The sequence below is a fragment of the Cannabis sativa genome, chromosome 5, assembly GCF_029168945.1.
Source record: "Cannabis sativa cultivar Pink pepper isolate KNU-18-1 chromosome 5, ASM2916894v1, whole genome shotgun sequence".
NCBI classification, from domain to species: domain Eukaryota; kingdom Viridiplantae; phylum Streptophyta; class Magnoliopsida; order Rosales; family Cannabaceae; genus Cannabis; species Cannabis sativa.
In genome coordinates, this window is record NC_083605.1 from 68391823 (window position 1) to 68417050 (window position 25228).

General features: G+C 30.1%; 1 protein-coding gene and 1 long non-coding RNA gene across 2 annotated transcripts; both read left to right on the forward strand.

Annotated features, from left to right (window-relative positions):
- Nucleotides 1-13599: 13599 nt before the first annotated feature.
- Nucleotides 13600-16252, forward strand: LOC115716884 (B3 domain-containing transcription factor NGA1). Its single transcript, XM_030645797.2, has 2 exons — nt 13600-14199; nt 14332-16252. Exons 1-2 carry the CDS (start codon nt 14127-14129, stop codon nt 15645-15647), a joined length of 1389 nt encoding a protein of 462 aa, XP_030501657.2. The 5' UTR covers nt 13600-14126; the 3' UTR covers nt 15648-16252.
- A 6366-nt stretch (nt 16253-22618) lies between these two features.
- Nucleotides 22619-23187, forward strand: LOC133037679 (uncharacterized). The gene is made up of 2 exons (XR_009687731.1): nt 22619-22814; nt 22904-23187. It is a non-coding gene; the product is annotated as an uncharacterized LOC133037679 (long non-coding RNA).
- The last annotated feature ends 2041 nt before the right edge of the window (nt 23188-25228 follow it).

Genomic DNA, 25228 nt, shown 5'->3' on the forward strand with positions numbered 1-25228 from the left:
GTATTAAGCATTGTCTTCAAGTTGGTTGTATTAAAAAAAAAGTTGTCAAAAATTAAGCTCAGGGTCCTATTTTTACTATTTTAGAAAATACAGGGTCCATTTTGTCATTTAACAAAATACAGGGTCCAATCTGTAACTTTTGCAAAACATAAGGTCCAAAATGGTATTTACCCTATTAAAAATAAGAAATTTTTGAAAGCTGATATTTATGATTCAGTTTTTTTAAAAAATATATCTAGATTATTTTCAAATTTTATTATTATTTTAATGTCAAAAAGGTCATTTCATATTTTATTAAATAAATAAATAAAATATCTAAAATATCTAATCCTATAATTAAAATGAATAAATAATTAAATTTTAAAATAACCATTATAGGAAATTTATCGAAAACTCAAATTTTCAAATTTAAAGCCACTTATATCTAAAATTAATTTAAATTAATAAAAATTAATTTTAATTTAATAGTTAGATTTATATTTAAAAATAAGATTCTACAAAAAAATCTACCAAAATTTAAATTTCATATCATTAAAAAATAATTTTTAAAGTTAAAAAAATTTTGAAAATTGGAATGGTCGGGGTTTTTGGCTACTGGTGGGGTCCCTCATGTGGCATTTCTTGGTTAGGCTCGAGCCTTGTCTGAGAAATCTCAGTCATGATGTTGCCTGAATCGAGTTTTGTAAAAAAATTGCCCAAAAAATCAGGCCATGCACGCGCAGATAGGGGGAACCCTCATCCGACTTTTCCAAAATTTCAAAATATCATCTCTTTTTTAATTTTAAACACAATCTTCCACACTATCTTGAATATTGACATGAATTGTGTGAGAAACTCCTCAATTCACTTTAGGCTTCAAAATTTCAAGGAGAGAAGAAGGTAATTTTGAAATTAAAGAGGCTCTTTTCTATTTTCTATTTTGTCTAATAAGAGAGACTAATAGGCTAAGTTAACAGGGTAGAAAATAAGAGCATCTTATTCTATTTATAGGATAACTTCAAGGATTAAGTTTAGAATAAAATAGAATTAAAAAAAAATAAAATAATGGCTTTAATTGAACCTTTATGGTCGAACCATAGTGGACCCTACAGAGTTTCAATTTTGCCATTTTATTTAAAACTTATATTTTCCTTTCACAAATGTCATAATTTAATTCTAACTCTATAAATGTCAAATCTGTCTATTTAATAATAATAATTAATTATCAAATAAAATTATAATTTAACTTATTTATTAACTTGACCTTACAAAGTCTTTTAATTAATGAACAAACCCTAAATCTTCGTTATCTTCTCAAATAAGTCATTGCTTAGTAAAAATTTAGAAACAAGACATAATCTTATTTAGAATTCTAATTGATAAATTAAAACTAATTAATTGAGTCTACAAGACAATATGATCTCAACTAGTGTGGGGACCATGGGCCTATATAATCTAGGCTCCAAATAAGTAGTTTTAGAATTTACCATGCAAATTCTCTATCTTATTAATTCTTCCTGACTCCACTATAGATTCAAAATTGTACTCATGATTAGATAGAACACTATATTCACCAAGAATAAATACGCTATAAATTATCTATTGTTTCAATCCAAATAATCAAAGATTCTCTATAGATGATTTACATCGAGTAGTAAAAAAAATTATCGTTCTACCCCTTAATGTATTTTATCCTTAAAATACTTAGCTTCCTATAAATGATATTTCAGTAAACTAATATAATTACTGAAATAAGAGCTCTTCCATTTATATTTATTAAGCCAAGCTCAAAGAAAATCATCATTTCAAAATTTCAAGCAGAGAAGAAGGTGATTTTGAAAGGATAAATACTATTTTAGACCCGGTGTTTTGTAAAAGTTACCAATTGTATCCTCTATTTTGTTAAATGACAAAATAGACCCTGCATTTTTCAAAATGGTAAAAATAGGACCCTGAGCTTAATTTTTGACAACTTTTTTTTTTTAATATAACCAACTTTAAGACAATTACTAACACGAACAGATACAAAAAATGTAAACAGTTTTGTCATAACACCTTTAGATCGGATTATTATTAAGTTTTATTTTGATAAAAAATCAGTTCAGGGTCCTATTTGTACCATTTTAGAAAATACAGGGTCTATTTTGTCATTTAACAAAACAGAGGGTCCAATTGATAACTTTTGCAAAACACATGGTCTAAAATGGTATTTACTCGATTTTGAAATTAAAGAGGCTCTTTTCTATTTTTTATTTTGTTTAATAAGAGACACTAATAGGCTAAGTTATAAGGGTAGAAAATAAGAGCATCTTATTCTATTTATAAAATAGCTTCAAGGGTTAAGTTTAGAATAAAAATAGAATTAAAAAAGATAAAAAAAATTGCTTTAATTGAACCTTTATGGTCGAACCCTAGTGGGCCCTACAGAGTTTTAAGTTTGCCATTTTTTTTTAAATTTATATTTTCCTTTCACAAATGTCATATTTTAATTCTAACTCTATAAACGTCAAGTCTGTCTATTTAATAATTACAATTAATTATCAAATAAAATTGTAATTTAACTTATTTATTAACTTGACCTTAAAAAATCTCTTAATTAATAAACAAACCCTAAATCTTCTTTTTATTCTCAAATAAATCATTTCTTAGTAAAATTCAGAAACAAGACATAGTCTTATTTAGAATTCTAATTGATAAATTAAAACTAATTAATTGAGTCTACAAGACAATATGATCTCAACTAGTGTTGGGACCATGGGCCTATATAATCTAGCTCCAAATAAGTAGTTCTAGAATTTACCAAGTAAATTCTCTATCTTATTAATTCCTCCTGACTCCACTATAGGTACTCCTGATTAGATAGAACACTCTATTCACCAAGAATAAATACGCTTTAAATTATCTATTGTTTCAATCTAAATAATCAAAGATTCTCTATAGATGATTTACATCAAGCATGGAAAAATTTATCGTTATACCCCTTAATGTATTTTATCCTTAAAATACTTAGCTTCCTATAAATGATATTTCAGTAAACTAATATAATTACTGAAATAAGAGCTCTTCCATTTATGTCTATTAAGCCAAGCTCAAAGGAAATCATCATTTCACTTCTAAATAGTTATAGAAGCTATAGATTCGATATCAATGGTTAGCACTCCCATTCAATTGTACTACCATGTTCCCAAGATGTAAGTATTGAACCGATCTAATTGGTCAGCTTTAACGAACAAGTTAAAGAACACAAATAATAAAGTTAAGCCAAAACCTAACCATCTCAAGATTGAGATCTTTTGATCTAAGAACAACAAAGTGATATTGACATAGTAAAGATATAACAATAAGTTTATGGTGTCTTTTTCACTGTCAATATCAGTCCAGTTCAATGTATACTCAATATATCTGATACTAGTATACTTTGCTAATGCCCTGGAAAAGACATTTCACTCACACAAGTGTAAGTAAACTTTATCGCTGATTATCACGTCAGTGTAAATCTAGTGCACTGATAAATCATGGGACTAAAGACTTTGAAGCATATAATCATAATTACTTTCCACTATGATGACATGACTATAATTGTGAATAACTCTATGTTCTAGATATAACAGAAATTGTATATTAAAACTATAATCATAAAACTACATGTAAACACTACTACAAAAATGGGTTTTTCTGACGTTTTTAAATAGTCGTTTAAAGTATTCTCGTCGGTTTCTATAACCGTTGCCTATACGACCGTCGTAAAACGTGCATAATAGTCGACGGTTCAAAACCATCGCTAATGTGGGTTTTCCGACAGTTTAAAACCGTCGCCTATAACAGGGTATAGGCGACAGTTTATAACCATGCCTTATACCGTCGCCTATAGTATAGGGCACGGTTTAAAACCGTCGCCTATACCCTATTATAGGCGACAGTTTTAAACCTTCGGGAATGTAAAAAAAAAAAGAAAAAAATACAGAAAAATCTATATTTTCCCCCATTTTTTTCCTCCATTAGCTTTATAATTTTACCTAAATTAAAATAAAACAACTAATTAATTTTTTTACAATAACAAATAACTTTAAAGCACATTATATTTATATAATAACAAAATAAATGTATATAATAAATAAAAAAGTATATAAATAAATAAATATATTTATACCGAGCTTGGAGAGAGAGAGGGAGACGGACGGGAGGTGGTAGTGGTCCGACGTATGAGACGAAGATGAGAGGGACACTGACGGGAGGTGGTGGTGGTCCGACATATGCGACGAAGAGTAGAGAGAGACCGACGGGAGGAGGGGTGGGTGGAGATCGATGGACGAGAGAGACAAGAAAAATAGAGATCGAGAGAGGGAGGAAGACAACGAGAGAGGAGGGCGATGATGCGGAGGCATGGGTGGGGTTTTGGAGAGTTAAGATTTTCGATTTAGGGTGTGGGAAATGGAGAAGAAATAGGTGAAAAGATATAGGTGGGCATGTGGGAAATAGAAAAAAAGTAGGTGGGCACGTGGGAAATGTGGCAAGAAGTAGGTGATAATTTTTTAATAGATCCTTATAGGCGACGGTTTATAAAGGTCCATTAAAAAATTGCATTTTATTAAAAAATGTCGCCTATTTTGTTTACTACAATTTTAAACCGTCGGGAATACTAAATTTTTCCAGACGGTTTTAAATAGTTACTTAATTTTTTTAGCGACGGTCCCCGAAAAACATCGTTTTTAGGACCGTCGCGAATTCTAATATTTGTAGTAGTGAAACTTAAATGTCTTCTAATCTTCTATTGATAGCAAATAAGATTATGAGAAGGGGATGTTAATGGTTGAGGAACTGTGGTGGTGGTGATGATCTGGTAGAACAACGGCTTCGGGACGGCGTCTTCAGTCGATGAATAGCTGACCGCAGTACATGTATTCGCAGAACTTACTTCACTACGGATGAATATTTAAGATATTCAAACTCCACTAAGTATGCATTGATAATTAATATAATAACAAAAAGTTAGTGAATGTATATACCTATAGCACGTTAAAATCCGTTCAATACCGAAATATGTCGAACCTAAAAAATTAGCTCACAACCTACAATATAATACAATTTACGACAAAATTAGAATTTTAATTATTTAATTACTTACTAATTATTAAAAAATGTAACAAGTTACTAGTTACTAAATTCTATAGTTAATTTTTTAAAAAATAACATATACATATACATATATAATCAATCATACTTCACACTAACATAATTCTAAAAAATTTATTTCTAAACTAATTAAATTCCTACTACCTCATTCTCATTCACAACAAATATATATACAATACAATTACACAAAATACACAAACAGTATATACACAATATATATAAAGACATATTGAATAATAAAACACAAAATATATACATATATATATTATATATTAAGTTAATAAATATTTACATTATAAAAGTAATCTGGCGATAAATTGCGACAAAAATTCGGCCACCTATAGCACACACACAATATAATATTACTAAAATAAAAATATCCCAAAAAAATTTATAAAAACAAAATAATACCAATGTATATTAATAAAATGAATAGAATTAACCGACGCCATAGGTGCCACGTGTCGACTACAGGCTGCACCTATGACGTCGGTCAATACTAAATAACCGACGCCATAGGGTTAATTAAAAACCCTTAATTTCACCTGCCATAGGGTTAATCAAAAACCCTTAATTTCACCCTAACCCCCAACCAACAACATAGATATAATTAAATTCTATACCTACAGTTTTTACCAAAAAATCGCCTTTAAATATTAATTCTAAACCAGGCGTGTATTTTCACACCTTTTAACTTCCCTTTTTATAAAATGGGTTGAAAAATCTGCCTTTAAAGCCCATAATTGTAGTAGTGCTATTATTTTTAAATAAGTATTTTATAATATAAATTAAAAGATCATTTATAAGTATTATCTTTCTACAAGAGTCAAAGTGCGACCTTTGACTATCAAAGTTATAAATATTACATATATATATATATATATTGTGGTAAATAATCCACTCTAATCTAAACCAGTTTTTTATCTCCAAAGTTGTTGGAAAATCAATTTTTTCAGTTAAATCTTTCTGGTTTGAGAAAGTCGGTTGGTACTTATTAACTAACTTTGTTTGAGCTGTTAAGAGCTGGACATGTCAGAATCTAACACAATATATAAAGCTCATCTTGTTAATGCTAGAAGAGGGTAAGAAAAGAGAGAGAGAGAGAGAGAGAGAGAGAGAGAGAGAGAGAGAGAGAGAGAGAGAGAGAGAGAGAGAGAGAGAGAGAGAGAGTTTGAGTAAGATCATGCTGAAGAAACTCAAGTCAACATTGGCTAAATTGCTCTAGTTTTGAGTGTTGAAGAGCCTAGACTGACTGAGAGTGTTCTTAATGATCTTGTACTGAAATTGGTGTTTGTAATGGTAAATTCATAGTGGAGAAGTCTCCTTGGGGGAGAGCTGGAGTAGGACTCAATATTTGAGATCCGAACCAGGATAAATTCTGTGTTCTTCTCTCTATTTTCATGTTTTAATTATCTTGTTTATTATTCTGGTTTTGTCACTTTAATTCTTGTTGATTATATAACCTTAGATTGATCTGAGTTTTGTGTTGTATGTTTACAACAGTGGTATCAGAGCACCAGGAAGAATTCAAGAACTTTTGAAGCTCAGATCGTGTAATAACAAACCAGAAACACAGCTGCAATGGGCTCTTCATCAGCAAGGTTCGATTTGGAAAGATTCGATGGTACTGGTGATTTCAGTTTGTGGAAAGAAAAGATGTTAGCCATATTAATCTACCAGAAGTTAGACTCAGCATTGGATGATGATCTTGATTCTAATGATGTCAAGAAGAAGGACATGGATGATTCCAAGAAGAAGAAATCTGACACAGTTATGAAGCAAGCAAGATCTGCCATTGTCATGAACTTGGCAGACAATGTGCTGAGGCAAGTAATTGGTGAGAAGACAACTCTTGGAATTTGGAGCAAACTCAATCAATTATACATGGCTCGATCTACTGCTACTAAGATTTTCTTGAAAGGTACGTAAGTTTTATGGGTTTAAGATAAATGCTACTGTTTCATTGGATCAGAATCTTGATGAACTTAACAAGATTGTGTTGGCTCTTACCAATATGGGAGAAACCATAAAGGAAGAAGATCAAGCAGTGATCTTACTCAATGCATTGCCTGATCAGTTCAAGGAAATGAAGACTGACATTATGTACAGCAGGGACACTCTAACATTAGATGATGTGATGAGTACACTCAGATCAAGGGATGCTGAGTTGAATTGGCAGAAAGCAGCCAAGCAAGAATCAAGAACTGATGATGCACTTATGGTTCGAGGCAGAATACTTAGAAGAAGCAATTCAAAATTCAGAGGAAACTCAAGGTCAAACTCAAGATCGAAATCAAGACCTAGAGAAACAAGGAAGTGTCATCATTGTGGCAAAGTTGGACACTTGATTAGAAACTGTTGGGACTTAAGAGACAAAAGAAAGAAAAAGAAGGATAAAGAAGATGAGGATAGCAACAATGATTCTAATACAGTAATTGAAGATTCTGATGGGGATGTTCTTACAATTTCAAACACTGAAACTAATGTTGAAAGTTCAACAGATGGTGATGTCTGCACCAGTTCTTGTCACAAGGATCAAGATTGGATCATGGACAGTGGATGTACATATCACATGAGTCCAAATAGGGACTGGTTCATGGATTACAAAAGCATAGATGGTGGTAGTGTTGTAATGGGGAATGATCACAAATGTAGTGTAATTGGAATTGGATCTATTGTCATTAAAAGTTTTGATGGGACTTTCAAAACTTTATACAAAGTTAGGCATATTCCAGATCTGAAAAGAAATCTTATTTCTTTGGGAACTGTAGATGATGAAGGATATGATTACAAAACAAGCAAAGGGGTAATCAAGATCACTAAAGGTTCATTGCTCATGCTTAAGGGAATTAAGAGACATGGTCTCTATTATCATGATGGAAAAACTGTCACACCAGCACATGCTGCTGCTGTTGACAAGTGCAACTCAGAATCTAAATTGTGGCATGCTAAATTAGGCCACATTGGTGAACAAGGTCTAGTGGAATTATCGAAACAGGGCCTATTACATAACTATACTCATTCTAGCTTACCATTTTGTGAAATATGTGTGCAGGGAAAGCAACATAGGATTAAGTTCTCAACCAGCAATTACAGAGCAAAATCAGTTCTAGAATATATCCATGTTGATCTTTGGGGAGCAAGCAGGGTAAAAACTCAAGGAGGTAAACAATATTTTCTATGCATTGTAGATGATTTTAGTAGGAAAGTTTGGGTGTTTTTGTTAAGACATAAGAATGATTGCCTTGAAGAATTTAAAAATTGGAAAACCCTTGTAGAAAATCAAACCAATTCTAAAATCAAAGTATTGAGAACTGACAATGGTTTAGAGTTTGTTAATGATGAGTTCACTGACTTGTGTTTGAAATTTGGAATCCAAAGACATAAAACTGTAATTAAAACACCACAACAAAATGGTATAGCTGAACGAATGAATAGAACATTGCTAAATAAAGTTAGATGTTTATTGCTGGAATCTGGATTAAAGAAAAAATTTAGGGGAGAAGCTTTATATACTGCATGTTATCTAATTAATAAAAGTCCAAACAGGAAGATAGATTTAAAAACCCCTGAAGAACTGTGGTCTGGTAAACCACCATCTCTGTCACACTTGAAAATATTTTGGTGTACAGCTTATGCTCACAATGTACAAGACAAACTAGAGAAAAGATCAATCAAATGTATCTTTCTAGGCTATCCTAATGGAGTCAAATGCTATAGACTCTATTCCCTTGAAACCAATAAAATTGTAACTAGTAGAGATGTAATTTTTAATGAAATTGATTTTCCATTTAAAAGAAATGAGGAAGGTGTGGTTTCTGATGTTTCAGGTAAGCAAGGAAGTGATCAAATCAGCACTCAGATTGAACTGGAAAGAGCTGTCCCTGACCAAGAAATAACAGCAAAAAATTCAGAGGAATCTGAAGTAGATCCAGATGATGGTGCTGAGACTTTAGATGATTGCCAATTGGCTCGAGATCGAACTAGGATAGAAATCAGACCCCCTGCTAAGTATGCTGAAGCAGACATTATTGCCTATGCTCTTTCCATGACAATGGAGTCTCAAGACAAAGTGCCAAAGACATATCTTGAAGCTATAAACAGCAAACAAGCCAAGAAATGGAATGCTGCTATGAATTCTGAAATGCAGTCATTAAAGAAAAACAAGACCTGGATTGTTGTTCTTAAACCAGAAGGGCATAAAGTAATTGGTTGTAAATGGATTTTCAGACATAAAGAAGGATTGACAAATGATGAGCCTATATTGTACAAAGCAAGGTTGGTGGCACAAGGTTTCACTCAAGTTGAAGGTGTTGATTACTCTGAGATTTTTTCCCTAGTTGTTAAAATGAAGACCATCAGGATGATGTTAGCACTTGCAGTTCAGTTTGATTGGAATATAGAAAAAATGGATGTGAAAACTGCATTCCTAAATGGAAGGCTTGAAGAAACTATATACATGAAGCAACCTGATGGATTCAAGGTGGAATCCAAGGATGGTGAACTTGTATGTTTACTGAAGAGATCATTATATGGTTTAAAGCAGTCACCTCGACAATGGTACAAGAAATTCGATTCAGTTTTGACTAAGGTTGGTTACTCAAGGTCTAAATATGACACATGCCTCCATTTCACAAATCTAAAGACTCAAGCTGCTACATTCCTATTAGTGTATGTTGATGATATGTTAAGCATGGGAAAGGATCAAAATCAGATTAACAAGCTCAAGTATGTTCTCAATAGTGAATTTGAGATGAAAGACTTGGGAGTAGCTAAGAAAATTTTGGGAATTGAAATACAAAGAGACAGGAAAAACAACAAAATGACATTGACTCAAGCTAAGTACATTGAATCTGTCCTAAGGAAATTTAAAATGACTGATTCTAAAGATGCAAATGTTCCTATTGCTGGTCATTTTGTGTTCTCAGCAAGTCAATCTCCCAAGAATGACAAAGAAAGGAAACAAATGGAAGAAATACCATATGCTGAAGCAATTGGAAGTGTGATGTATGCTATGATTAGTACTCGACCTGACATAGCATATGCTGTCAGCACACTTAGAAGATACATGTCTAACCCAGGTGAAGAACACTGGAAAGGAGTCAAGTGGTTGCTGAGGTATCTAAAGACTACTTCTAACTATGGTCTGAAATTCAAGAGGACAGGTATCAAGGTGGAACTTGAAGGTTTTGTTGATGCTGATTATGCATCAAACAGAGATACTAGAAAATCTTTAACTAGCTACTGTTTTCAATTGAACTCATGTTACATGAGCTGGAAGTCTCAATTGCAACCTGTTGTAGCTCTTTCTACTACAGAAGCTGAGTTCATGGCAACAACCGAGGCATTCAAGGAAGCTGTTTGGATCAAAGGAATTCTAGGTGAACTACAGATGATAAAGGGCAAAGTTGTTGTGTTTTCAGACAGCCAATCTTCAATTCATTTAAGCAAGAATCCCGTTTACCATGAGAGATCTAAACACATCGATATTAGAAGGTTTTGGATAAGAGAAAAGATAGAAGACAGTGAAGTCTATCTCGAGAAAGTACCAAGTGAAGAGAACCCTGCTAATGCAGGTACCAAAGTGTTGCCAGTGAGTAAATTCCAACATTGTTTGGATTTACTCAACATTGGCCCTAATTAAACTAATAGGACCACTCCCCCAAGTGCAGTTTGTTGATGGTTCAGTTTAGAATGGATTAAGGTGGAATTTGTTGTAAATAATCCACTCTAATCTAAACCAGCTTTTTATCTCCAAAGTTGTTGGAAAATCAATTTTTTCAGTTAAATCTTTCTGGTTTGAGAAAGTCGGTTGGTAGTTATTAACTAACTTTGTTTGAGCTGTTAAGAGCTGGACATGTCAGCATCTAACACAATATATAAAGCTCATCTTGTTAATGCTAGAAGAGGGTAAGAAAAGAGAGAGAGAGAGAGAGAGAGAGAGAGAGAGAGAGAGAGAGAGAGAGAGAGAGAGAGAGAGAGAGAGAGAGAGAGAGAGAGAGAGAGAGAGAGAGAGAGAGAGAGAGAGAGAGAGAGAGAGAGAGAGAGAGAGAGAGAGAGAGAGAGAGAACCAGAGAGAGAGTTTGAGTAAGATCATGCTGAAGAAACTCAAGTCAACATTGGCTAAATTGCTCTAGTCTTGAGTGTTGAAGAGCCTAGACTGACTGAGAGTATTCTTGATGATCTTGTACTGAAATTGGTGTTTGTAATGGCAAATTCATAGTGGAGAAGTCTCCTTGGGGGAGAGCTGGAGTAGGACTCAATATTTGAGATCCGAACCAGTATAAATTCTGTGTTCTTCTCTCTGTTTTCATGTTTTAATTATCTTGTTTATTATTCTGGTTTTGTCACTTTAATTCTTGTTGATTATCTAACCTTAGATTGATTAGAGTTTTGTGTTGTATGTTTAGAACATATATATATATGCTCAAATCATAACAAAATAAATTTTTAATATTTTGAAAAATTGTGTCAAACATGCACATAGACTCTTGGTCATCGCTAGATGCTCTAGTTACAAAAACACAAAAAAGATCCAACGACTAAAAAAAATCATTAGAGCCTTCTGTTTTGAAGTGTCATTAGTTATTAGGAAATTTAAACAGTGTAATGATAATGCAAAGCCCTTTCACCAACTTTTATACTGATTTTAAAAATGCATTCTATATATTGAAAAATAACTTCATTTTTTCATAAAAAGAACTAATGCACCTAAACGCTAATTATAGTTAAATAGAGAAATGGAATAATGGAGAAATATTTTAAGAGTATATTATGTAAGTTAAGTTAGTTTGATTTTGAATGGAAAAGGGAACTGAATCTTTAGAAATACATTGAATTATAAACAACAAAAATGTATAAATATATATTTATATAAGTGGGTCTTATAATGTGACTAAATGCTCATATATTGGTGGTTAGAAATCACTACGTATACATTATGCTTCTACATATGCTCAAGTATTATTTGAACAGAAAATGGTCCACACCCTCATATTAATGAAAGCAAATTCGTTTAACCTACTTCCAAGTAGTACATCATATATAAATATAATACATCCTAACCAAAAATTTCTTCTCCTTTAACCCCTGAATAAAATTACTTTAATGTTGTATGGTGAAGCACTATATATACTCACGTACTAATAAAAGATAGATAATTATTATTATTATTATTGTATAGTATTCTTCTGACAAAAATTCCTAGCCAGATGTGCAATATTAACTAGCTAAGATTTAAGTGAAAAAGAATGAAACCACTATTAGTTACCAGCACGGTATATAATAATTTTTACACAGAGACAGTACATAAGATTTATGGTTTCTTTTTAATACGGGGTAAGTTTAAATTTATAAGGGTAGTTTTGTTTATCTTATAAGAAAAAAATTCCTGTACAAGAAAAGGAAACAAAATATATATTTATATTAATTAAAGAACCTTTATTATGTTTTGAAAAGCCTATATATGTAGTTAATATTCACGCTACCACTGGTTTTAATTAGATTTTAGTAAAATTAAATGTAGTAGATTTTTTTTTTTTTGCTTTGGTTTACTTATAATTCCTTGGTTATAGAATCCATTTTTGTACTAACTTGTACCTAACAATAAGAATTATAACTTCATTTTTTTGTCTATAATTAAAAAAATAACTCTTGACCATGTGAAATATGGGCATAACTGGTGAAACTTAAATGACCGAATTTGGAACCAAAGTAGAAGTCAAGTTATTATACATATTATATCTGTCTTATATATATATATATATATATATATATATAATATATATTTATCAATGTAAATGTCCGTACACAATTAGATTCTAAAATAAGAATAACAACTCAGTGTATATATAGCTTAGTTGGCTACTAATAACCATTATTATTTTCCTCATGTTGAACTCTCTACCCTTTTCTAAAAGTTTCATTAATTAAAGAAATACATTAAATATACCAGAAAACGAAATTCCAGAATTACATATATAATTGTAAGAGGAGGAAAAGTATAAATACATATATATATAATGGTCCACCAATCCTAGTTGCACAATTCAATTACATATTTAGCTTGTGCTTCCAAAACAGCTGGCATATTTTGGGCCTTATCCTATTCCATTATGTACAAAATGGAAGAAAATTAATTTATAGTTAAAACATACAAACAAATAATAGAGAAATAGTAAACCAAAATATTATTTAAACTTAAATATATGTGTTTATATAGAAGAAAAAAAAGGGAAACAGGGTTGATGACAAGGACACGCTCACATGAGCCAAACCAGATAAAACATGGGTCCCTACCTTCAATATCACTCTTTTTTTTTCTTTTTGTTTTGTGTTATTGCTTTTTTTTTTTTTTTGGTTTTTGGTAAAGAGAGAAAAGGAAATGAAATTATTATTCAAAAAAAAAAAAAGACTAATTAAAAGAAAAATCGCCTAACATGAGAAGCATCCAGGGAGGCATATTATTAGTCTAACAGCTGGTTAGTTATTAATAAACTAAAACAAATTCTACTTATAATTCATTATTATATATATTCACAGACACACATGTGTGTGTATATATATATACATGTATAAAGCTAATAGCAATCTTTCTTTCAGAAATTAAACACATCAAAAAGAAAATTAAAACAAAGAAAAAAAAAACCCTACTACTCTCTAACAAGGTCAACAACAAGAGAAGAATTAATCTTTAGAGAGAGAGAGAGGGAACTCTTTTGAAACTTCAATGGGTTGCGAAGTTCAAACCATACAAGAATAAGAAAAGCACCGACCGACCTTCATTCTTTTTCCTTTCTCCTTCTTCTTCAACAAATTATCTTGTGCTGGGTTTTTTTCTCTCTCACACAGAATTTTCATTCCCAAATAATTCATCATCATTAACCCTAAAAGAAAGAGAGAAGGGTTTTGAACCCAAAAGCCAAGAAAAAAAAAAGCCCCAATCGGGAATTCTCGTTGTAATCTGGCCAAGATCTGTGAGTTGAAAATATAGAGTAAGGGTTTTGGTTTTGATAATGGATTTTGGGTCGTCAGCGAGAGATAATAATAATAATAATAATCGCATGGTTTTTTCTCATGAGGACAGAGGTAATTATAATTACAGTCCTAATTATATTTCTAGTGTTAACGGTTTTTCTTCTTCTTCTTCTTCTTCTTCTCATACTCATAAGTACAAATCCACCAGTACTACTACAGCTGTAAAGTCTTTCATTTCTCCAGGAGGAGTAGGAGTAGCTGGAGCCAGCTGGCCTGCAACGGCGGCGGCAGCTGAAGGTTCAATCGACGATCATAATCATCTGACGATGATGATGAACGGTCCAGATACAAAGCTAGAGTTAATGAACTCTTCGCCCGCGAGTACTACAACAACAGGAAATGGAAACGGCCATGACGACGTCGTTTCGATGAGTAGCAGCAGATCAGAAGTAGTTGTTGAAAGAGAGCACATGTTCGATAAAGTAGTAACCCCAAGCGATGTGGGAAAGCTCAACAGACTTGTGATCCCAAAACAACACGCCGAGAAGTACTTCCCTTTAGACTCTTCCACAAACGAGAAAGGACTTCTTCTCAATTTCGAAGACCGAAACGGCAAGCCATGGCGATTCCGTTACTCTTACTGGAACAGCAGCCAGAGTTACGTCATGACCAAAGGCTGGAGCCGTTTCGTTAAGGAGAAGAAGCTCGATGCTGGCGATATAGTCTCTTTTCAGCGCGGTTTAGCTGATAAAGAGCGGCTATTCATCGACTGGAGACGCCGTCCCGAAGCCGTTGTTCTACCAGATCATCACCACCACCACAGTTCTTCAACCATTAACATCCCCTTCTCATCCTTCCGCTCCTCCAACAACAGCAACAACTTCTCGTGGAGCCCTTCGCTAATGCGGCCCCCGCCTCCCATGAATTACGGTGGTAACATTTTCAATCTTCATCCATACCGCACAACAAACAGTTATGGAGGAGGAGGAGGTTGTTACAACGGTTATGGGAATGTGTCTAATTCCGCTGTTTATTCGGGTAGTGGTGGGAGTCCAGTGTTTTACCTGAGACCCCCACATAATAATATGGTCTCGGCCACAACTCTTTCTTCAAATGTTGTGGCCGAGGACCAATATTCAATTGGAATGGTTCAGAATCACCACCCATCTGTGGTGTATGGTTCGGTACCTGTGGCTCACGGTAATAATAAGGCTGGTGTAGCCGCTACTGCTGCTGCTGCTGGGGGAAAGAGATTAAGATTGTTTGGTGTTAACATGGAGTGTAGTAGTGGTGGTAGTACTAATTCACCATCGGATCATGATCAATCAGAAGAATGTGAGTTGATTTCATCTCATAATTATCATAATATTAGTAATAATAATAATAATCTTCATCATCACTCTTTGCACCATTCTTCTTCTTCTTCTTCTTCACCATCTCAAAATGCTAATTCTCTCAGTCACGGCCACCAGTTAAGGCTCTATAATGGCACCCCAATTCCAGGGATTTCAACTGTTGATTTCCTCAACAAAGGGAAAGCCTTCAATTTTGACATCTGACTAGTACTCTTCTTCACTCACTACTACCCTTATTACCACCACCCAAAAAAAAATTTCCTATATATATACATATATAGTTGGAAGAGAAAGAATCCAAATTTGGGTAGGCTTTTGGTAACTTGGAAATCATATAATTTGATGTATTTTTTTTCTTTCTTTTTTTACCAAACACACTCTCCTACTATTAGTACTACTTCCACTACCCCATCTAGCTCTCTATCTCTTTTTCTCCATCGTTCGGTATTTTCCATCCTTTTTAAGACTACTTTTGGGTTCTGATCAATTATAAGGGAATTCGAGAAGTGGGTTTTCAGTATAATGGGTCAGAATGAATATTGGGTATACAAAGGTTATTATTTGAGGCTGTTAATTTCAGAATAATTTTTTTTTTTTTAATTTCGTTTGTTTTTATATATATATTGTTGGGGTTGGGAATCAAGGTTGAAGATAGAGAAGAGGAAGAATTAGATAAAAAGGAAAAAAGAAAGACCATATATATCGAACTCTTCATGTCTTCTTTTTTTTTTAATATTTTATTAGTTTTTAACTCTCATGTGTACAAATAATTTTATTATAATACAATTGATGATATAGATAGAAGAGAACTCTTGTATTCAATTATATTATTATTATCCTATCGATGATATGAACCATATGGTTATATAGATTAATCCATCATTTCCCATAATATACTATTATTTTTCTCATATACATTTTTTTATATGTCGATTACATTTTATTGTATATAGATATTATATTATATTTTTAAACCAAAAAAAATAGAAAGAATTGAAGGAAAATGGAGATCATGAGGAAAGGAGAATAGAGTAAATATTGGAAGAAGCTTGGGTGACTGGTAAGGCAAAGTATATAGTTAGTTAGTTTAGTGGTAGAAAGAGCTATGGTATATGAATCTGATGTTTTATGGCAATTTTGTATTTTACTTTGTTAGGTTGTTGTTCTTGTCGCTGCTTCCTTGGGCACACCCCCGCAGGTTTTGCAGTACGTTTCAGACCAAAAATTAAATAAATTAATTAATTAAAAAAAAAAAGTATATACATATCATATTTATCTTAAATGCCACTTTTATACCATTTAAAAAACATAAAAAAAAAAAAATTGCTATATTGTGTTCATTTTCTCTTTCTCATTTAAAATTAAAATTGGTACTACTCCAGGTTATTTTACTATTTCATTGAACGTTTTGTTTTCTTTTTTCTTGGTTCATTCTAATTATACTATTTGGTTTTTAATAATGTACGTAGTCCGGGACAGAGAAAATGCCTTCTAATTAACGAAAACCAATCTTTTAATTAATAATTAATGACCTTATATTTATTATATATATATTAGTCTCTTTATTAATTAATGTCGTTCTGTATTTACTACTGCTGTTGTTACATTAATAGAATAGAAAAGTGTACACTGTATAGTAGTATATATATCTATATATATCTGTAATTAGCACAGATAACTACATATGTAGTACTTGATTTTTTGTCATCCCATTCCCAGAACATGAATTTTTATAGCGTACAAGATAAATTTAAATGTTATATATATGTATAGTTATATATATATTAATAATTAAATATTCGTGGTCGAGGATACCTAACTCTATTTTATTATGTTCCTATAATTTTTATTTGTTAATAAAATTAGCTTGATCTTTTGTGTATACACCTAGCTAAAATAATATTTGCTAGTAATAACTTAAATTATTATTATTATATTTATATATGATTATTCGTAGTGCTGCTGTCGAAGATTTTCACAGCTTAAAAATTAATATAAACTGTATGTCATGAAGATGAATATATAAAATATATAGCCTTTTGTTACAGTTATATATATAGTTAATACAACAAATATACTCCATGGCTTAGCGCCTCTATATATGTTGGTCGTTCTTCATAATTATTTCACTACTTTAAGATTTTTCTCGAAATGTTGTTGTACATTACTTATCATACGAACTTAAAATCAAATGTTATTTAAATATTAATCATGAAAAATCTGCCATATTTAAGTTTCTCCTATATGAAATCTTTATAAAGATCATTTGTATATATTATAATGGCCTACAAGATCCAATGATAAGCATTTTTCTTTTATTATAATTATTAATTATAATTAACAACAGAGTTATGGTGCATGTGTAGCTTTAAATAAATTGATCCATTATGCTATATATCTTTAATTAGATGTAAATTTAAATTTGAATAATTTCTGTATTATATATATTTTGTCCATATCTTATTAAGGATATGCATAGATCCTATTCTTCCATAAAAAAAAATAAAAAATAAAAATAAAATTCATTAATATTCTGCCAAATTATTTACGAAAACAAACTAGTTCAGTCCCTTCCTGGTTATTATTTATTACCTTAAATATATTTCAAGTTTTTTTTTTGGTAAGGAAATACATATCTAGTTTAGTTAGTCTAAATATACTAAATATGTAATATATAAATCATAGAAAGTATCTTATTGAGAGTTTTTTTTTTTTTCTTTGAAAGAATCTTAATGAGAGTTATTAGCAAAAATATAATGCATGCGTTTTTTTTTTTTTTTCCATTATATATATATCTCAATAGCTCATTTTTTTTTCCGTTAAAGACTTCTAAAACTTGCAACACATAGGATCATGCTTATATTGTATTATATAAATATAAATATTAAAGCCCCAAATTTATCTAGTTTAGTTTTTTCAACAGCTATAGTAATATGAGGATTGTGATATGAAATATATATGTGTGAATGCATGCCTAATTAGTACAGTATAGCTATTATCACTACAAGAAATATCAATTTTGTTAGTACAAAGACAAAAGTTTAGTATTGTGCTGGTAAAATGAATTTACTTCTGATGTGTTAGCAAAAGGAGTTGGCAAATCAGCGTTAGTATTAAAACTTTTGCCAGCACAAAATGAAAAGTGTTGGTAAAAATAACTTTTTTCAGCGCGTAAATATGCTGATAAAAGTTAGATTTTAGCCACTGCAAATATGCGCTAGTAAAACTTTAACTTTTTACCAGCGAAATTTACGAAATGCGTTGGTAAAAGTTATTTTTAACAACACAGTAACAAATTGTGCTAGTAAAAGTGACATTTTTTGTAATGTATATATTATTGTGGAAGTTTATTTATTTATATGTAAGTATATACTGTATATATACATATGTATATATATATATGCTATACATATAGTAAAAGTTAATATATTCCTGGCTTCCTAACAATACACTAAGAGATAATAATAGTGACATAATAAATATATACATTAATGAAACTGAGAAAGTTGTCTAGTTAAATATACCGGCTATTAATATTGATGCTAGCTAGCTTTAGTATAAAATTAAGTCATAAATCTTATTGGTAATTAAATGTATACATATTTAAATTTTTTCACCTGCATATTTAGTAAATGTTTACCGAAAGTACCAAATCTGGGCATGCAAAAAAGAAAGACAGCACATGCATAAAGGTTCCTAGCAAGGTCTACGAGTTTTGAGTTTTTAATTTCTGTACATATTTCTATAGCCATTTTTAATACATAATATTATATATAGGATAGCTTTGCTTTAGTTTCTAAATCCAATCAAGGTTAATGAATATATATATATGGAACACTTCTTAATGGGTAATACCCATTGATGGGAACTAAAAAAAATTAATAAAGTAATAATCTAATAACCTTTTTATGGCAAGTTTCTAAAAATTATTATTTTTTAAAAAAAAAATTATATTAATTTTTTATAAAATTGGAAATAATAATTACAACTAATAATTTGAAAAAAAAAATTATAAATTATTTTTAAAAATTAATTAAAATTACTACTTTATTATTTTATGAAATTATGAGTTTATTAATAATTTATTATTGTAAAACTAAAAATCATTTACATGTATATTAATGTGTTTTTTTTATTAGAAGAATAGGAGCTTGATTGTGGAATCCAATTGTCTTAATATTATTCATATTCTTAAAAATAAAACGCTACAATACTTCTGAGTTCTTACTTAGGCTATCATTGTTAGAAAAATATTATTACCATCCAATGATTTTTTTAATATTACCATGAATCATTCTCCTAGAATAACTAATGAGGTGTTGTTCATTATTTATATTTTTAGGATTGGAAGATGATAATCTTGTCTAGGGGTCAAATATAATTTTTTGTGTTTAAATTCTTGTGTTGGCAATTGCCATTATTCAATAATGTTTATGACACTTTTTTTTTTCCTTCATTTTTTTTTTGTTAAAATTTTCTTCATTGGTTTTGTTCTTATAGATTTAGTAAACTCAAGTATTTTAAAAAAAATAAAAACATATAAATAATTGTTAATTATTATAAAATTAAAGATTTTAGGTTTAAAAAAAAATCTTATACATTTTATGTGTATTACAGTTTAAAGCTTAAAATTATTATTTTTTTATTTTCAGTAATGTAATTTAGAATTCTAGTTTGAAGAAATTTTATAAAAAAATAAATATACACTTTTTTTCTTTTTAATCTTTAAAATGATTTTTATTAAAAAAAATAGTTTGTTAATTTTTTTAGTGTGTTTTATTTTTTAAATAACAATTCTATTTATAAATTTTTTATTTCTATTAATAGTTTTATCTATTTTAGGAATATAGAGAATAACAAAATAGGAAATATTAATTTTTTAATATTTAATTAATGATTATAAATATCAACCATTAGATATTTAATCCAATGGTCAAGAATAAAATACCCATACATGGGTAATACCCATTAAGAGCATACCCATATATATATATATATACTAGTAAAAAGTTACGTGCGAGGCACGTATACTAAATTTTATGCTAGGTATTTTTTATTATATTAAAAAGTAATACACTTAAAAATGTTTATCTCATCTTGGTTCAACCCAACTTTATGTTGTTCCCATAGGATTGTGTGTTAGATATGAGCTTAGAAGAATAGTATTCGTTAGAATGGGTGCCAGCAATGGCAGTGCTGATGTGAGTTTTATCTTCTGGAAAAAATCTAGCTACTCCGACATTACAATTACACCTAGCCTTTCAAAATGAGCATCATCAAAAATTCAAGGATTATAAATTGAAAAGGATATCTTGTTACTTTTGGTGTGCCCAACAAACTCTCTAACAGATGACATTATATTTCGAATATCTCAAAGCTGTTTAAAAGTAAAGCAATATAGCAAGGGAATAGAAGACTTACTCAAATAAATAATTACTTGAGCAACAAAGGATAACTCGCTAATAGAACACTGAATATTACACCCAAATAAACAAGTGAGGAATCGCAGCAGAGAGGCCATGAATCACGGCATAGAAGATGAGGCAATAATTCAATAGCAATATAGGGTTTGAGGGTTTGAGATTTAGAAAAAGAAATTATAAATGATTATCCTAAATAATCACGATTGGTTGTTCATCCTTTTGGGTTAGTTATTTTATTGAGAATTTTCAGAGATTGTGTTTCCGGTTAGGTTTATACGATTAAAATTTAAAAGTAATATTAATGTATTTGAAAATTAATATTAAAATGCATCTTTATAAAAAAAAAAAATTATTATTTTTGAATAGAAAATTATTTTAAAAAAAAGTTACCCATAAATTTCTCATAAACCCGATTAAAATTTAAAAGTAATATTAATTTATTTAAAAATTAATATTAAAATACATCTTAATAAAAAAAAATATATTATTTTTTAATAGAAAATTATTTTAAAAAAAAAATTATCCATGAATTTCTCATAAACACAAGAATTCAGTTATATAGGCACACTTTATATAGAATAGATATATATATATATATGTGTGTGTGCGCTCAAGAGTAAAAAGGCAGAATGACAATATATATATATACCATTTTAGTGAAACATATTTTTGGGTAAGGTGTGTGATGACAAAATTATTCAATTGGTAGTTTTATACTTTTGCTGCAATTATGAGATATTAATAATTCCATATTTACCTAACTCATCACTTTCTCTATGCTATATTATGCAGTATCTTCAAGTACGTGTGGTAGATACTTATATCGCATCTACTTCATTAAGATATTTTACATAATCAAATTTAAAGTTGATGTAATTTTTTTTTTTGAAATTAAGCGTTCGTTAATACAAAAAAAAATTAGACTTCTCGATCATTATAAAGGATAATGTTAGATATAAAGGAAGAGTCCACTATATTCGAATATTTTGAGCAAAAGCTCACCTAACCACATTATGAACCGCAAAATTATAATATCTGAAAATAAACGAGAAATTACAAGATAAAAATTAATTAGAGAATTGATTACACAAAGAAATATAATTAGCAATATTTTAAATGGAGTTGATTCCCTTCAGCGTTTTGATAACCTTCTCCAAATTACTCTCAACTAAGATGCTTCATCGAAAGAGAAGGTTACTGTAATTTCAGTGCTTATATATATATATATATATATATATATACATATTATAGGGATATTGGCGGCTAAACCACCTGAATTTTACGGTTTGTAACACTTAACCACAAAAACCGAAATTTTGGCAGCTAAACTACCTAAACCCTGGTTCCGTTTTGCTCTGCACACCTCCGTCCAAAAATCACAGTTAAGTGCCACGGTGGACTGTCCACGTGTACACACTTGTACACGTGGCAGGTTTTTAGTGGTCCACGCAATATTAATTTTAAAAAATAATTATAAATATTAAAAAATTAAAAATCAGAAAAAAAATATTTTTTTTTCTTTTTTATTTTCTTTTAATTTAAAAAATTAAAAAATTAATTTTTTTTTTCCTTTTTTTTTTCTTTTTCTTCTTCTTTCTAACATAAATGCTTACCAAAACCCTAATTTCCAAAGCTAGCAACCTCCAATGATTCCCATATATCTCCACCATGCATTCTGCTCTGCATGAACCCTCGGTGCCGGAGCTCAGTCTCCGCGAGTCCACACAGCCGGAGCAGAAGTCAGTACGCCGGCGATTGGTTCAAGTGACGTTGTTCCCACTCAAACTTAAGACGCAAGATCGTCAAGTTAACGATGATCTCAAGTGTGAGACGGATTGCGATGAGATCCTCGATGGTGAGGACGATGAGTATTGTGATAGCCAGAACAAGAGAAAGAGAACGCCTAAAAGGAAATCAGCAACCCCAGTAAAAGCATGCATCTGGCAAGGTGAAATAAAAGTTACTAGAATTTTCTTTTCTTATATTTCAGATTGAGAATTTTAACTTCTAATTATGTTGTTATGGTATTTTTGGTAGGCGAAAGGATAACGATCAGCGCATAATTCTCTGTAGAAGAATTCAACAAATGTACATAGCGAATGAGAGAAAGAGGGCTGGGAGGAGGAGAAGGAGAGAAAGAGGGCTGGGGGGTTTCTGCAGAAGAAGAAGAAGAAGAAGAAGAAGAAGAAGAAGAAGAAGAAAAATAAAAAAATAATAATAATTTTTTAATTTTTTTAAATTAAAAAAGAAAAAAAAATAATTTTTTTTCTGTTTTTTTAATTTTTTTTAATATTTATAATTATTTTTTAAAATTAATATTACGTGGACCACTAAAAACTTGCCACGTATACAAGTGTGTACACTAGGACAGTCCACCGTGGCACTTAACTGTGATTTTTGGACGGAGGTGTGCAAAGCAAAATGGAACTAGGATTTAAGTAGTTTAGCTGCCAAAATTTCAGTTTTTGTAGTTAAGTGTTACAAACTGTAAAATTCAGGTGGTTTAACCGTCAATATCCCTATATTATATGCACATTTATATAATAAGCATAAATTCCAAATGCTATTAAAATAGTTTATGTATAATGTATAATAATTAAAATTATTATATCAAGTCTCAATATAGAAAATGAAGTATATATATGTGTAATGTATATTGTAGGATTAATATTATATTACACTTAATTAACACAATTATTAAGCTTTAACTCTAGAATTTTGGTAATTATATGAGTATGTTTATAAAGTTAATTAGAAAGCCATGTAAAAATTGAAATTAATTAGATATAATTAAAGTTAATTACACAATTTAGCGTGTTTATTGAGCCATGTAATTACAAAATAACTGTATAATTAGACGTAATTGGCAGGCCTCAATTACTCTCTCCAAATCTCATACCCCTCATAAGTATTAAATGTAATTATATATATTGTGTAATTACATACCAAAAATAATTTTATTTATTTAATATGGTTTAGGCCTTCTTTATTATTTTCATTTCTCATATACATAATTTTATTTGTTGTCCTATGAAGTTATTTTATAATATTTTTTTAATGTCATTTTTCTTGTATTGTTTGTAAAATATATATATATATATATGATAATTTGATTTTTTTTAAAAAAAAAATTAACATCATTTTGGAGTTCTCTTTTAAATTAGATATCTAATAGATTTATTCATGATTTGGCATGAATTTTAATTGATGAAATGCTTAAATTTGTTTTATTATTAATTTTTGATCAACACAGAAATGAAAAATACTCAAAGTTTTAAGACTGGAAAACCATACACTAGTACAATAATTCAAGATATATGGAACGCAATAACAATTAGATAGTCTTATAGACAAAAGTTATTTTAAATATTTGTTACAAAAATATTAAGAAATTTGAGTATTTTATGAAGATATTTTTATTAAAAGATAAATTTATTTAAATGTTTGCTTCAAATGATAATAATTATTATATTAAATATTATTACACAATATTAATTTATTGTGTAATTACCAATTATCTTGTCAAATATGACAATAAAAATTCACATGTAATTAACATCCAAACACACATTGTATTTAAAAATATAAGGTAATTACTATCCTAGAAACTAAACTACATAGTAATTACACAATTGCTTCCATACACATCCTAAGTAAATATTGTGTTAAATTAATTATTTATCCAATATATATTATGTGTGTGTTCTATTCCATATTGTTCATGAGTATGATTTGTAAAGTTTATATTATACTTAACATTTACCAATGACGGAGCCAGCCGCAAATAATAGGGGTAAAAGAAAATTGATAAAAATGGTACTTGTTGATCTTGATTTTAGCCAACAATACTGAGTCTTTAAAGAGATATATTTATGAATGATAATAATAGGAAATGATTATGAGCAATTAGAGCACAAGAAATTTTATAGAGGTTTGGCCTTGTGATTATGGTAAGAGCCTACTCAACTTTTTGTTGTATTACTTTTAATATTATTAAGATCACAAGGAGTTGGCCAAGTAAATTTCTTAACAACCTAGATGAAAGCTCACAAATATTTTGGTAGCGTAAGTGCTCCCTCGTCAAATCCATCAACAAAATGGAATCACTCCGCTACTTATATGGGAGATATAATGAATATTGTTACTTAAAATAAATAAAAAAAAAGGAAACTAACATTAATTTTTAGAATCTATTGGCTGTTCAAAACCGATCTCACAGATATAGGGTATTGACCATGCTATAAATGAGGAGATATTTAAGAATAATATCTTAAGGATCTAAAATTCACCATATCCTTTTGTGCAGAGCATTTTGCTTAGCTGACTTAAATATGTTCTACTCTGAGCATCACGTGCAGATCC

What these genes read in the sequence shown, in the direction of transcription:
- LOC115716884 (XM_030645797.2), top strand. Translation starts at nt 14,127, where the DNA reads ATGGATTTTGGGTCGTCAGCGAGAGATAATAATAATAATAATAATCGC. An exon ending in TTTTTCTCATGAGGACAGAG is followed by an intron (nt 14,200 to 14,331) that starts GTAATTATAATT and finishes TCATTTCTCCAG; the next exon opens with GAGGAGTAGGAGTAGCTGGA.